The 14,761-nt window shown below is 55.2% G+C and overlaps 5 protein-coding genes across 5 annotated transcripts; 1 reads left to right on the top strand and 4 right to left on the bottom strand.

Moving 5' to 3' along the window:
• Positions 1-419: 419 nt before the first annotated feature.
• On the bottom strand, positions 420-2,007 carry QC764_501270 (uncharacterized protein; the record flags this gene model as incomplete). The annotated part of the gene is made up of 4 exons (XM_062947389.1): positions 420-936; positions 993-1,088; positions 1,153-1,555; positions 1,794-2,007. The coding sequence occupies 4 exons, from the start codon at positions 2,005-2,007 to the stop codon at positions 420-422; spliced, it is 1,230 nt and encodes a 409-aa protein (XP_062798577.1).
• Positions 2,008-3,002: 995 nt separating this feature from the next.
• Positions 3,003-4,899, bottom strand: QC764_501280 (uncharacterized protein; the record flags this gene model as incomplete). The annotated part of the gene is made up of 2 exons (XM_062947390.1): positions 3,003-4,634; positions 4,690-4,899. The coding sequence occupies 2 exons, from the start codon at positions 4,897-4,899 to the stop codon at positions 3,003-3,005; spliced, it is 1,842 nt and encodes a 613-aa protein (XP_062798576.1).
• A 603-nt stretch (positions 4,900-5,502) lies between these two features.
• Positions 5,503-7,506, bottom strand: QC764_501290 (uncharacterized protein; the record flags this gene model as incomplete). Its single annotated transcript, XM_062947391.1, has 3 exons — positions 6,931-7,506; positions 6,748-6,873; positions 5,503-6,690 (listed from the first exon to the last, which is right to left on the bottom strand). The coding sequence occupies exons 1-3, from the start codon at positions 7,159-7,161 to the stop codon at positions 5,503-5,505; spliced, it is 1,545 nt and encodes a 514-aa protein (XP_062798575.1). The 5' UTR covers positions 7,162-7,506.
• QC764_501300 (uncharacterized protein) lies at positions 7,442-10,942 on the top strand. Its single transcript, XM_062947392.1, has 3 exons — positions 7,442-8,741; positions 8,793-9,088; positions 9,158-10,942. Exons 1-3 carry the CDS (start codon positions 7,847-7,849, stop codon positions 10,709-10,711), a joined length of 2,745 nt encoding a protein of 914 aa, XP_062798574.1. The 5' UTR covers positions 7,442-7,846; the 3' UTR covers positions 10,712-10,942.
• Positions 10,747-14,694, bottom strand: QC764_501310 (uncharacterized protein). The gene is made up of 2 exons (XM_062947393.1): positions 12,909-14,694; positions 10,747-12,832 (listed from the first exon to the last, which is right to left on the bottom strand). Exons 1-2 carry the CDS (start codon positions 14,472-14,474, stop codon positions 11,072-11,074), a joined length of 3,327 nt encoding a protein of 1,108 aa, XP_062798573.1. The 5' UTR covers positions 14,475-14,694; the 3' UTR covers positions 10,747-11,071.
• Positions 14,695-14,761: the final 67 nt, after the last annotated feature.

Raw genomic sequence — 14,761 nt, 5'->3', positions numbered from 1 at the left:
AACCCGGGGGGGAAGCAAAGATCAGCCAAGAGGGCTGCCACATGGCTTCCACCTGCACGGGTGGTGGCCGCCGCTGATCCGGCACTGGAACAAGAACTGGTCGGGGCACACCCTGTTTTTACGACCGTGTGTTGGAGATTGATTCCACGTGTTTCACGAGGAGCAAAACGATTTGACAAGATCACGCGGTAGATTTACTGCTAGCTACTAAGAGAATCTCATCCATCTGTCAAAATCATTAGGAACCCAACATCAGGACCCAGAGACAGACTTGTAGAGAAAGACGCGCGACGATAGATCTCAAAGACAATGTGTTTTTTATTTGGTATCATCAAATACTCATAAACCCGAGCGCGACCAACGCTCCTATCCAACCCCACAGTGACCGGATATATCCAATTCCATCAAATCACCCTTCTTCACCTCCCCTCAGTAACCGCATACCCCTTCTTCACCTCAATCCCCCCTTTGACCCCCTCCCCGCTCTCCCCGTCACTCCCTACCCTCGTCTCCGTCTGCGTCTGCAACGTCGGATCCATCCTAAACATCTCCCCCCTCACCTTCCTCTCCTTGCTCCTCTCATCCCCGTACAGCCCCGGCATGGAATCAATCACGTCAATCGTGTCCAACCCCACCTCCTGCGTGGTGTTCTTGCTGCTGCTCTTGCCCGTGGGCGGTCGGAGGGAAGCAGTACCGCCAAGCTCAGGGTCGATCTCCCCGCTTGCGTTGCGGTCCTTGGAGTTGCCGTAGTAAGCGTAGTCGTTGGCTGAGGGGTGGGAGCGGTTGCCTCGGGAGCCGCGGGAGCCGGCCGAGAGGATACGGTCGCGGAGGGATTTGAGCGAGATCATCCAGTCGGCCGTGATGGGGGACTTTTTGGCGAGGGCGGGCAGGAAGGGGACGCAGGCGCAGATTATGCCGACGCAGCATTCGATTGTGCTGGGCGGAGTTAGATAAGATGAGATAGAAAGGAGTGGAGATAAAGGGAGGCTTACTTGACTAGGTAGACGTTGGAGAGGACCCAGGTGAAGTCGGGGTCGTCGGCGGCGCGGAAGCGGTAGACTGCGCCGACGATGCTGAGGATGCAGGCACTTTTTTTTTTGTGGTTTGTCAGTGAGCGGTTCAATGGTACCTTGATATGGGGAGATGACATACAGGAAACCACTGGAGAAAATAACAATGAGACCAATCTTCTTTCTGCGCTCCATGCGAAGCCACACCACGGCAGTGAGAGGCAACACGAGAAGGTAGAAATCGGTGACGATGTTGAACACGGCCATGGCCTTGTTCGCCTTCCACGCCGAGGCCTCATCCATAAAGACAAAGACGAAGAAGAGCGCCGTGTACAGTGGCACGACGACAGCCATGCCCACGAGCGAGCCGATTCTGGTGAGGTCATTCACGGCGAAGAGCTTGTAGTAGAAGAGCAAGAGACCAAGCTTGGTGAAACCGATGGCGGGCTCGGTTACATCGCCAATGGCTCGACCAGGCTCGATGAGCTTCATGACGCTCGCGACGGAGACATCCCACATGTGTCTGCCCACGCCGTGGAGGGAGACTGTCTGATGGTTAGCAAATTATCACTCAGATCATCTGCAGAAAAAAGGTATCAACAACGTACGCCAGATAGCCAACCCAATATAGGCACCTTGACACAACTTATTACATCACAGTCAGTCACCTCCTTCATCACCAACAGCCTCGAACCAGCATCACTCACCAACGCCAAAAAGATAAACACTACCGCATTCGTCAGCACTCAATCCATCATGACTTGATCAGTAACAAAAACTCACAATCATCCCACCACGGCGCCCTCTGCACAAAAAACCGCGCCCAGAACCTCACACCGGCAAAAAACACCGTCAGGGCCATGAACACGGCCGCGACGGCGATGTACGCAGGCGCCTGGTTCACCGACGGGTTCTCAAAGTTGGGCACCTGACCCTCCGGCGGCGCCATCGCAGGTATGAGGTTAAAATCCATCGGCATCCCGTCTGGTCCGTCCATCTTGGCGGTTGGCGGCGGCGTTGTTGTTGTGTTTGCCTTTTCCAACAATTAAAAAAAAACCTTGGTTTGGGGGTGATGTCTAGGCTACCACTGCGGCGGCGGCGGTGGTGGTGGTTGTGGTGGTGAACGGGCTGTGCTCGCTCTTCTCCTCCCCGGAAAACTCGGAAGAGAAAAAAAAAACACAGAAAAGAAAAAGCAGAGTTTGTTGTGTGTGTGTAGCAGTCAGCTCGTCCGGTTAAAAAGGAGTTGTACACCCACGCAACTTTGTGAAGAATAAAAGGAGACGGACAACAACTCGACGGTTTGTTACAAGAGGCGAAATGCGGATGGCATGTGGAAAAATCCCCAATACCACATCGACCCTCTCCTTCGATGGCGTTTCTGCCAGCGAGCGATAGAGAAACGCAGTAGAAGGGCACGGCGTTGCAGGCAATGTCCTGAAAAGACAGACTGCAGAAGGTGGGAGCTGGAGGGTGTATGGAAGGATCGGACTCTTGTTTCCCCAGCGTCACAGTAATTATTCCCGTCCTTTGCAATGCATTTGTCAAATCAATACAAGCAGGCAGTCCTGTGGCGCAGCTGATAGCAACCAAGAGGGTTGAGTGGTTGTGTGCCGCCCAGCTGCACCCTCCACGACCAACAACCGTCCAATAATTCGTTCGGCTGGGGGGGTGGTATTGGTGTTGGTTGGTGTGTTGCACAGTACACACGGGGTCGGAAGCCTCCGCGGTGAACCCGGTGCCCGTGCCGCTCTGGAGTGGAACAGAATTCGGTCGAGATAGGCCCGAATTGTCTCGCTATTTCGTTTCTCCGCTGTGTGGTTGCCAGTTGGTGTGGTGGTCTAAATGCAAGGATTTTTCATGCAGCAGTGGACGAAGCAAATATTGTAAGAACTCGGTGTCAGATTATTGCTTGGAGAGAAAATAGTTCTAGAAGGCCGCCCTGCATTCACCTCGTTACATCCAAGCGGTTACCCGCATATGTGCTGAAACTCTTCAGTTTCCAATGCCGTATTCCTTCTTGATAAGGTCAGCAGCTCTCTCTGCAACCGCGTACACTGTCGTCTGGGTGTTGCCACGCGTGGCCAGAGGAATGATACTGGAATCGACAATGCGAAGGCCCTCGACGCCGTGAACATGCAGCCGAGCATCCACAACACCTCCTCGCTCACGGGGAAGCATGGCACAGGTGCTCGTGGGATGCCAGCAGCTGAGCGCCGACAACTTGGAGTATTGCTTTGCCACATCCAGATCGCCGAGGTCAGCGGGAGCCCCCGCGTTCCGGCGTCCGCCTCGCTTGATGAACTTGCTCAGGGGCTCGGTGCGCACAATGGTCTCTGCGTACCGCAGAAGACGGGCCTGGACTTCCAGATCCAGAGGGTGCTCCAGATATCTGGGGTCAATGACCGACAGGTCTGCGGCGTTGGAAGACGTGATGTGGGCGCTGCCACGTGAAAGCGGGTAGCACAGCGCCGCACAGATTGTAACAAAGTTGGCCGGGGACGCATCCTTTACAATAATGTCGGCGCCCACGCTGTCAGGATTGACATTGGCGCAGGCCGCATACATGAATAGGTTTCCCGCACCTTCTGCTCGGTTTGCCAGGACCGAGTGCACAAACTCGGTGTGATGAGGCGTAAAATCGCCAGATGACGGGCTGGGGTTCGAAGCTGTTATCTGCTTGATGACCTGGTCAAGGGTAGACTTTCCATCAGGCCCGACAAAGTCGGCCACGGGTAGAAGTGACCCTGTGAAGTTGCCCACAGCAAAGGGGCCTGACTTGTTGGTCATGTATTCTTGCATCGCGGCACCGACGGCTTCGGGATCCTGTCGGGTCAGAGCATCGATGGTCTTGACGCCCTCCTCTACCTCAAAGCTCACGCTGGAAACGGGGTGATCTTGCAGATTCTCACCCACATTGGGGTTATCCACAACCACCGGAATGTTTAGCTTCTCAAGAAGCTCTCTGTTACCAACGCCCGACAGTTCCAGAAGCTTTGGCGACCCAAAGACTCCGGCGGCGAGGATGACCTCCTTCTTGGCGGCGAGAGTGACAGTCTTGCCGTCCTTTTGGATTTGGACCCCAACGGCCTTCGGACTCGCGCCAGCAGTGTCGAACAAAATCTTTTCTGCGAGGGCACTGGTCACAACATGGAGGTTGGGACGGGATTTGGCAGGCTCGAAATAGGCCGTCGCCGCATCACTGCGTGTGCGTGACTCGGGGTCAACGCTCAAGGCGTTGACATAGCCGCCAGAGAATTTCCCACTGAAGGGATCTCCAGAGGCTGGGAAGCCCAGGGCCCCGATGGTGTCGACCCAGGCGTTTGGAAGAGGATCTTTGGATTCTTCAGGGAAGGATGCCTTGATGGGGCCGTCGCAGCCACGGACGCTTTCATCGACATAGGAAAGACGGAGGTGTTTGCCAGCAGCGTCGGATGGGTGTGCTAAAGTGTGGAACCTCTTGTAGTAGGGGCCCAAAGTCTCCCAGTCCCAGCCCGGGTTGCCGAAAGCACCCCAGGCATCAACGGCAGCTTTGGAGTTGGCCACAAACGCCAGGCCGTTGATAGCACTTGAGCCACCGATGAGCTTGCCCTGCGACAGGGGGATGACTTTGCCATCAAGTCCTTTCTAGGCGACAGTTAGTGGCTGCTGACGATGAGGAGAATGATTGGGGCGTTCGCACCTGGGGGACGGTCTTGTAAGCCCAGTCAAAGTCAGGTGATCCCAAAACAGAAAGCCAAAAGGCCGGTGTCCGGATGCGTGGGTCGTTGGTGTGCTCGGTGCCGGCTTCAACGACAAGAACCGAAGTGTTTGGATCCTCTGTGAGCCGGGCCGCAACCACCAGCCCAGACGTGCCGCCGCCGACAATGATGAAATCGTGCTCAGAGTCCATGGTGGTTCAGGTAGGTGTGTGGAACTGGGAACCAGAGTAGAGGTAGAATGCCGAATATGGAGAAGGTGATGACCGGTAGGGAAATGGTTGGGAGGATAGCAAAATGAACAAGTAACGGGATCCGGTGCGAGGAAAAGTGATGCTTTCAACTTTGATGTCCTGCCACCAGGAGGTGGTGATGCCAGGTGACGATGGAGGGGCGGTACACTGGCATCCACTGGCAGCAGGTGTCCAGTTGCCGGGTGTCCCATCCCCGGTGCCTGTGTAACGTCAGCAAGGGCCGTTCTGCAGGGGTACTGTGTCGGGCACAGTGACATGGGCAGCCGCTCCAATCTGTTGGTTGTTTGCAGCGGTCCATTCAATCTACACAAGGCAACGCAACAGGCGGCGGAGCCAGTAGCCGATAATGCCCTTAGCACTGCCGGCCGTGCAGGATTGCGGCGCGGCACGAGACGGGAGGAGGAGTTCTGGACGGACCGCTGAGACTAAGGTAGGTGGGTGAGAAATGACATTTGATCAATTTGTTGCTGACTTCATGTTCTGACTAGCTACCTCGCAGCGGATAGCTCGGGTTTGGACGCCGATACCACCAGCGAGTACTACCTACTCTTTTGTTTGATGTCTCTGCCGCAGGTAGACACGACTGGCCGGATTATGGAACGCCAGCTCCAGCAGCTGTATCTTTTGAGGTCTGACACCCCCCTTTCCACTCGGATGAAAGCTTACTTCGTACCGTTCCAGCATAGCCGCAAGCACCATTTTCATCTCCAGGGACGCCACGAACCGTCCGGGACAGGCCAGTCTGCCGTGCCCAAATGTCAAATGGTCGCGGTCCGTCGAAGTGTACTGGTACTTGGTCATGAACCCGGGGTCCTGGCGCATCCCTGCGTACCGGAACCCATCGAACTTGTCCGGCCCCCTCCCGATCGCCGATTGATCGATCATGCACACGTACGCCCCAGCCGGCAGCTTCAACCCGTCCGACAGCGTAAGCTCCTCCTTGACGATCCGTTTCTGGCTGAAGGGACTCGGCGCGTTCGTCCGCAGTGACTCCTTCATGAAGCTGTCCATCTTTACCAGTTTGGCTGCTGTGCCCCTTTCCCACTTCCCGCCGCTCTCTGCCATCACCTGCCTGAGCTCTTGGCGTAACGGCTCGACATGCTCGGGATGCTCGGCCAGGTCCAGCAGGCAGTCAGTCAGGGCACCCGAAACCGTGTACAGGGACCCAATCACCGAGTACACGTAACGCTCGGTCAGGTTCTCGGCAGATGACTCCTCCTCGCTTGCGCCGTCCATCAGCCACTGGAGAACATCCTCCTCCTCCTCAGGCACCGTCCCAAGTTCCGCCTGACGACGCCGCCTCTCCTCGATGAGCGGCACAAGGTATGACTGCACCTTTTTGATGCCTTCGCGAATGCGTCCGCGCGTGGGCAGAAGCGCCCCCACGATTGGGTGCAAAGCTGGCGGCACAAACCTGAGCACTATCGCCGTCATGAAGATATTCTCAACCGTCCGGATATTGTCGGTGTGCCAGCCATCGTTGCGGCTGAGCTCTTTGCCCACCCACACACGTGTCGTCAATCTTGACACGAAACGGGTGAAGACGTTGCCGAGATCAACGGCCACCCACTCTTTGGAGTCCGGTAGCTCTATCTTCAAGGCATCCTCCAGCTCTTCCATGAGCGGAGTGATGATAGCGGGCATTTTGGGGGTCAACTTGTTGCGAATAACATTGAAGGTCAAATGAGTGCCCGTGAGGATTGAGATTCCGCTGTACTCGTCACCCATGTCCTGCGATGGTTGTCAGTCTCGATTTTGCAACCATCAACGGGTAAAAAATATACATACCGCAGCGAGCGCTTCAATACCATTGAGCTTGGTATCCGGCAGATTTTGAAGCTCATCCAGGTACCGCGGTGGGAGCACCGTGACGTTGGAATCAGGACGGGCAATCGTGAAGATGCGATCGCCATACTGAAAACCCGATTAGCATCGCATCCAGAAGGAGTAGCTAACAACAGAAGTGCTCACCTGATCCCATCCTGCCTGGGTGACCGACCAGCCGTTGAGAAGAAAACGATATCTTGTAAGAATCAGGGGTTCAAACCACCACTTTCGACCAGCGACTGGCGAACCAGACACAGTGCAGTACTTGGTGTTCCAGAATAATATGTTCAAAACGAAAACAAGGGCGACCAAGCCAACAATGGCTCGTCCACTCCCAGATGGCGCGTGATCCAGCAAGTCAACAAGCAAGGCCATGGTGGTGGGATAGATCTCGCATTGACCGTCACAGTCCGGTGAACCGGCAAGATTGTTGGAAGCAAGATGCCGCTGGGTGGACCTTTTGATGTACCTGTACCCCAGCTGCGCCGCACAGGGTGCATGTGACTGGGCGGCAGGGGTGAGTGAAAAAGGTACTCGACAGCTTTGTAGAGACCATATGCCGGCAAGGAACGGGTCTTTTTGTTCTCCAGTCTCCAGGCACGATACGCATCTTGAGTGGCTTGGACCAGAGCGGTGGGTATGATGGAATGCGACTCTGAAAGCGGCAAAGCAGCAATCATGCCGTGTGTTAGCCTTACGTGTGATCCGGGCCTTCCTGCCTAGCTGTGACTACCTGCGCAGCCCCTGGGGTTTTTATTTGGACTGCCTCGGTTTGATTCGGTTTGACGTAGCACCAACCGCCAGTGCGATAACCTCGTCTTGGTTTTCAGACTTGCGCCGCCTCCGGCCCACCTCGAGCCAACTCACATGCCGGTTTGTACCATGGCAAGAGAGGAGCCTGGAGGGAAGAGATGTGAGTCTGCCTCGATGTATCGCTATGTTGTCATCACGTCCGTTTAATCTCCGTGCCGATAGACTTATGTACATGTAGACATCTCCCGAGTGTTCCTGCATCTGAGGAGTCCGCTGCACATTCTTTGCAGACGCCATCGACATCACCATGCTTATCGACGCCGCAGCAGAGCTCGTTGAGGGTCTCGCCCGAGGCCATCACCCCACCTATGGCGTTGGGTCCATGACCTGTTCCATCTATGACACAGCATGGATCTCTATGATCACCAAGGTCGTCGGCGACCAGACAGAGTGGCTATTTCCATCCAGTCTCACCCTGATTCTCGACCAGCAGCACGAAAATGGCGGGTGGATTGGTCACGGCACTGAGACAGATGTCATCCTCAACACGGCAGCGGCCATTCTTGCCCTTTGCAAGCATCGGGGAGAGTCCAACACTACTGACCTCAATGATCGGATCTCACGGGCAACCCAATTCTTGGACAGGGAGCTGAAAGCCTTTTGGCTTGACGCTTCAACCACTTTGCCTGTGGGATTCGAGATGCTACTCCCGAAGCTGCTCCAGCTTCTCGCCAAGGAGGGAATCAACCTGGAGTTCCCATCACGCGCCATGTTGGAAAAGATTCGGGCCATGAAGATGGCACGAGTCAGGCTTGACAAGCTATACGAAGGGCACAAATCAACACTCCTACACTCGCTTGAGGCCTTTATTGGAGATGTCGACTTTGACCGTCTCAGTCAGCACAAGCAGATGGGTAGCATGATGGCCTCGCCTGCGTCTACCGCAGCATACCTCATGAACTGCTCGACATGGGATGACGAAGCTGAGGCCTATCTTCAACATGTTGTTCTCTACGGTGCTGGGCATGGCAGTGGTGGTGTTCCAAGCGCTTTCCCTTCGACATATTTCGAATACACTTGGGTCGTGGCCACTCTGTTGGAAAACGGCTTCACTCGGGAGGACCTGGGGACCGAGAGTCTGGAAATGATTGGCCAGACTCTTGAAGGGGCGTTTGAGGCAGGATCTGGGTTCATTGGATTCGGTGAGTTGCCCTTTCGACACACATGGCAAGAATGACTGCTAACCCCGGTAGCTGAGGGGATGGAGCTGGATGCAGACGATACGGCCAAGGGTATCACCACTTTGAACCTAATAGGATCCCCAACCCCAGCGTCCAAATTGGTCACCCTAGTTGACAGGAAAGCCAGGGAAGCTCACTTCAGGACATATGCCGGTGAGAGAGACGCCAGCATCACCACTAACTGCAACTGCTTGACCTCATTGTGTGCAAGCCCCGATGCCAGTCAGCATGTTGATGTTATTGAGATGGCAATGCGATACCTCTGCAACAAGTGGAATACCGAACCTGTTGGCATAAGAGACAAATGGGTAAGTCTACCTTGGTTCCCAAACAGTTTGGACACAAACAGAAGTGCTAACTGGTTACCTTGGTCACAGCATCTATCTTCGCTGTATCCAATGATGCTCATGACACAAGGACTCATGAGCGGGTTAGACAGCTGGGGACGAGGGGTTCTCCCCAACCTACCAACAGAGGTTGCTGTTGATGCCGTTATCGTCGCCCACCAGATTATGGGCCATCTTCTGCGGTTTCAACGAGACGATGGTTCTTGGGATGGAGAACGCGAATGCACAGCCTACGCCGTCATTGCCATTACCCGCATTGCTTCACTTCCCACCGTCAAGCCGATTCTTTCCCACATATATTCAGCCCTCGAACGTGCGAAGGGTTTCCTTAGACAGTATCTCAACTGCGACCTCGAGCCCGAGCATCTTTGGATCGAAAAGGTGACATACGGGTCGCGCAACCTGTCTCAAGCATTTCTCCTCGCTGCCATGAAGTGCACAATTCTGCCCGCTCCGCCCCGTCTGCAAGAGCTCGTTCCTCCCAACCTCGAAGCAACACTCAAGTCAGCCAAATTGTTCCGGCAGTTGCCCATGTTTTCCGAGGTCTCCACCTCCAGGATTGATATCTCCCTCATCGAAAGCTCTCTTTTCGTCTCTCGCCTACGCGAGCGTTGTCTGGAGATATTCCCCGGTCGAACAGCCACCAAAGAGAAGCACCTCGCCTACATCCCCTTCACCTGGGTAGCAGGCAACGAGCTCCACGGCCGGCCCCTCGGCTCCCACATCCTTCTCGAGATGATGGTCATCTCAGCCCTAGCCTACCAAGTAGACGAGTTCATCGAGACCTCTGTCTCCCAGCTCCCACCCGAAGCCATCACCAGACTCCATTCAGAGCTCGACACTCTTTTCCATCTCCCGGCTACACCACCCACCACCACCCCATCCCTCTTCAGCTCCATCCCCATTTTGGGCAACCTATTCACTCCTCCACCAACCCCCCTCCTCGTCACCATCAAGCAGACCCTCTCCCACTTCCTCACCACCATCTCCGCCCTCCCTTATGTCCAGACCGCCCCACCCATCCTCCAGTCTAACCTCCGCCTCCAGCTGAAAGCCTACCTCTCCGCCCACCTAACCCAAATGGAATACAACCACGCCCTCTCCCTCCAACCAAACAAAAACACCCTTGTATCACCCCCCTCCTCTCTATACGACTGGCTCCATACCACCTCAGGCACCCACACCGCCGGCCCCCTCGCCATATCCCTCTTCCAATGCCTCCTCTCCCTTTTTTTCACTCCCACACCGAAAGTCCAGCACTTGTTTAATTCCATCTCCCGGCATTTATCCGCCATCTGCAGGATCTACAACGACCTGGGCAGCCTGGACAGAGACAGGGAGGAGAACAACGTCAACGCGGTCAACTTCCCCGAGTTTGAGGGCGTGGTCGATATAAAAGAGCAAATGATGGGGATCGCCGGGGTTGAAAGGAAAATGTTGGATCTGGCACTCAAAGAGCTGGAAAAGGAGCTGGGGGGGACAAAGGGGGGGAAGGTGATGAAGGGGTTGGGGGTTTTTGTGAGCAGTGCTGACGTTTACGGGGAGATGTATGTGGTTAGGGATATGACACCCAGGGTTAAATAGACCTGAGAGCGGCCGGGAAGGGGGGGAGGGGGGAGGTAAAGGGGTTCTTTTGTTGTGGCGTTTTAGCGGGGTGGTGGCGCGTTTGTTTGGGTTTGGGTTGTCTTTCTATCGGTCTGTCAACGGTGGCTGTTGTGTTTTGCTTGTTCACGAGTTTCAGAGCTTTGTAATTGTTTTGAGAGATATCACTTTGTTTGTTTATTTGACAGTTCGCTACAGGCTGCTTGTGTCGTCGTTCGTAGACAATAAATCTTAGATTTATATTCTGTTCTACTCTGCGCTATTTGACCCATTAGGTACGCCGAGCCCGAAACAGATAGTCAATGCTAAATTTGTAAGAAAAATCAGCATCCCAAGCTCAGACTACCTTGGAATCATGCCCCCCCCCTTCTCTTGCTCCGCACCAAGCTCTTTCTCTCTAACGCCTCCCCGTGGCCAAAATACTAAACCCCCATAGTGTACTCGGCCCCCGCACTCGTCAGCAGCAGCACAAAAGTCAAAATGCAACGACATCAACCCCCCTTCCACTGGCTGCGACCCCCCGAACCCAACACTGTAAGCAAACGTCTGCTTGTACTCAATCCACTCCCCCAGCGGCGGGATCTTGGGCGTGTCGAGGAACGGCACGTTGTAGTTCCCGATCCACACCCCCGGAATCCCATTCGGGTACACGTACCCCTCTGGCGCGATCGCCTCATTTCGAATGCTGAACTTGATCTCGTACTGGACGTTAGGACATAAAATGGCGTGGGTTCGGAGGTGGAAGTCGTTTTGCGTGTTGGAAACGACGTGGACCGAGAAATCACCTGGCAGACCCGGTTGAGGACCGAGGCGGGTGAGGGTGTACTCGGGCATGTCGGGCTGGTAGATTTCTGGGAGGGTGAGCCATTCGGATCGGATCGCCTGGCCTACCGAACAACCAGTGGGGGTTGGGGTAGCCGAAGTGGTAGGCACTGGTGGCAGCGAGCTGGTCGGCTCAGGCTCGTAGCATCTTCCATCGTAGCAGTAGCCCGACTGGCAGACGTTGCCGCATGTCCCGCAGTTCTTGGGGTGAGACTTGAGGTCAAGGCACAAGTTCCCACATTGGTCTTGCTCGCACTGGCACTTGTTGGGTGTTCCGGTACACTTGGTATGCTCCGGACACTTGAAATCGCATCCTCCACACATCTCAGGGTCGTTCAGGTTGACATTCTGACAGGCCAAGTACGTCTCTTGCCCACCGCTAGAACCACCAGCCTCGACAGGGCAGAGAGCATGCGTCGGCTTGTCACAAGCACATTCGCAGCGATCGGAATTTGCAGAGTTAAACGCCATCCACCCGATGGGCGAGCTGACAGCAGTAAAGTAAAACCCAGCCAGGTCAGCACAAGCCGGCAACTTCCAAACATCATGCCACCGAACAGTGGCATCCTTCCAGCACTGGTTCCGCATGCAGGTCCGGAACTCGGTGTTGCACTGCCAGAAGCTCTTGTCGCAGTTGTCGAAACAGTCATCGTGGTCGTTGCAGCATTCGCCCCAGTTGAAGTCAGGGACCAGGTCGACCGCGGCATCTGCTGCTCCACAGCCGTTGGGAGATTCGGGCCGGCGGCCAGGTTTCGGCACTGGAATGGCATCTGGGCCATATGGGCACCGGGGAAGAAGTGCAAACTCTCGACTTTGTAGACTTCGACGCAAGCTGATACCCGAGGTTTCAACTGGCCGGGGGGAGCGAAGATCTGGCCGTATAGCGACGATGCCGTGTAACTCTGCGTCTTCCGAGCCTTCGATAGCCAATGTGGTGCGGATTCCATCATCGGTAGTGTGCCAGTAACGAGGAGTGCCCGCGCTTGTTTCCAGAAGTCTGCCACGACAGTCGACGGTGAACAGCAGAGGGTTGGTACTAGGCGACGACTGAAAGACGATATCGCTGGACAGCGAGAAGGCAACCTCGTAAGTATCGGCACCTTCCACGAGTTCCAGGACATGGAAGGACCCGACTTGTCTTCCGAACCTGAACAGAGGGGGCTGCCATTCGTCGATTGTCACCAGGATGGCCAGGGCTTCTTCTTGCGTTTCGGGTGCTTGGGGGGTGCCAGGACGGCCGTCGCGGTTAATGATGTGCGCTCCAAGGGGATCAAGAAGGTGCTGTGAAAGAAAAAATGGGTTAGCAAGATGACTCCTGGGACGGTTGGAGAGTATTGCATAGGCAAAGTATACTTACGAATAGGGCCCCAGGCGTCTGGACTGGATCGAGCATGCAGCTGGACGAGGTGGGCAGAACAGTGGCAGGTGGAGCGACCTGGCTGGTATAGTTGTAGGCGGGTAGAGTGGCCTCGTAGTAGATATAGTCGGAGGTCCATTCAGGGGAAGGTGGCCAAGAAGCAGAGGCTGTCGTAGTCAAAGAGCTGGTAACCATGGAGGTGAGAGAGGGCGGCAGTGTAGCCGTTGCCGATGACTCGACAAGGTCTGTCGGCTCAGGGCTTGCGGGAGTCGTGATACTAGAACTAGCACTCGCTTCGTCACGCTGGCTAGAAGTTGATACTGCATCTTGCGAGAACGAGCCAGTCGTGCTGGCACCAGCTGTGCTCGTGTCAGCCGTTGACGATTCTTCCAGGCTTGAGGTCATCGTTTGTGATTGTGTCGAGGTTGCTGACGGAGGATCGTTTTCCGTCTGTGTGCTTGTTGCTGATGTTTCTGGACTGCCTGATGCCGTACTGACAGGTATGTCGGTCGACTCCACTGGTGCAAAGGAACTAGAAGACTCGATGCTGAGACCATGAAGACGAGCACCCCACACATGCGCAACTGCCGCAGGATTGTTCAGTGTACCCTTCAGGTAGCACTGGCCATTGGAATAAGCAACCCCTAAACAACCGCTGGCGGTATCACAGGCAGCAAGACAACCGCTGAACGTCGCCTGGGACGATGCTCCAATATCTCCTCCACCATAATCAACACCGCAAAGTATCTCGTAAGTCCTCCCCTCTGACGTCGTGTGCGTGGGTGTAGAAGCATGGCCACCAGCACAGGTCAGTGGCACCACCGTAGGTCCAGCATTAGGCGCGGTTGTCGTCCTCACACTAGCACTCTCACTGACACTAGGTTGAATAGGTGCCTCCAATATCTTCCTCGCCGTCCACACATGCCCAGCCTCAACCAACACCGTAACCTCCCCTTTTCTATAACACGCCTCCCCAACATACGAAACATCCACACACCCTACCAACCCCTCACAAGCCTCGATACACCCCTGAAAGGTCTTCGTATACACCATCTGAAGATCACCACCATAATACTCCCTCCCACAAATAATCCCATAAACCGCCCCCGACTCCGCCAAGTACGCCGTCCCATCACTCTCCCCACCCAAACAGCTCGGCGGATCAGAACTGGGAACCAAACTCCCCGTCGCAGAAGGAGGTGCTCCCGTCGTGGTGCTCGGCCTCGTAATCCTCCTCCCAGTCCAGACATGTCCCGCAGTATTCAACGGACCCAATGCCCTCTTCAAATAACACGACCCCCCCACAAAAGAAACATCCACACAGCCAGACGTCTCAGCACAAAGATCCATGCATCCTGCAAACGTCCCCGTCTGCGCAGCGCTCATGTCCCCTCCCCCATAGTCCACCCCGCACAGCACCAAGAACTCCACCCCCTTCGGCGATTCATAGACAGTCCCATTGCTGACGTTATCGACACAGCTAACATCAACCCCAGCCTGAGCTGAAACCCAAGAGGCAAGACCAAACAAAATGGCAGATATGCCAGCCCATCCAAGCGGAGCCATCACCGCCGAAGTCTCCAAAGAAAACGAATAGCCCTCCTCCTCGTCGATCAATCCATTCCGGCGTTACGTGGCTGATATATACTATACCATCCCCTCTCCCGCCCACAGACCCTCCTCCCAAAGAAAATCCGCCTACCGAAACCCATACGATCAAAACCCAAATCCATCGCGACCCAGACCTCGATAGTGTGGCGCGCTAGCCGTTGGCAATGCAGCGCCAAGAGGCCCCAAAAGGAAACGCGGACACGAGGTTGGGAAATACGGGAACAAGCTTTCGTGTGGTCACA

Source organism: Podospora pseudoanserina, chromosome 5, assembly GCF_035222485.1.
Source record: "Podospora pseudoanserina strain CBS 124.78 chromosome 5, whole genome shotgun sequence".
Lineage (NCBI taxonomy): Eukaryota > Fungi > Ascomycota > Sordariomycetes > Sordariales > Podosporaceae > Podospora > Podospora pseudoanserina.
The sequence above is the reverse complement of the archived record's forward strand: the minus strand, read 5'-3'. Positions and strand labels throughout refer to the sequence as shown.

Bases quoted from the DNA above. Each gene is read 5' to 3' on its own strand.
- QC764_501300 (XM_062947392.1), top strand. From the start codon at position 7,847: ATGCTTATCGACGCCGCAGCAGAGCTCGTTGAGGGTCTCGCCCGAGGC. The intron at 8,742-8,792 runs GTGAGTTGCCCT...TAACCCCGGTAG, and splicing joins ATCTGGGTTCATTGGATTCG to CTGAGGGGATGGAGCTGGAT. The intron at 9,089-9,157 runs GTAAGTCTACCT...CCTTGGTCACAG, and splicing joins TTGGCATAAGAGACAAATGG to CATCTATCTTCGCTGTATCC.
- QC764_501310 (XM_062947393.1), bottom strand. From the start codon at position 14,474: ATGGCTCCGCTTGGATGGGCTGGCATATCTGCCATTTTGTTTGGTCTT. The intron at 12,833-12,908 runs GTAAGTATACTT...TTTCTTTCACAG, and splicing joins AGACGCCTGGGGCCCTATTC to CACCTTCTTGATCCCCTTGG.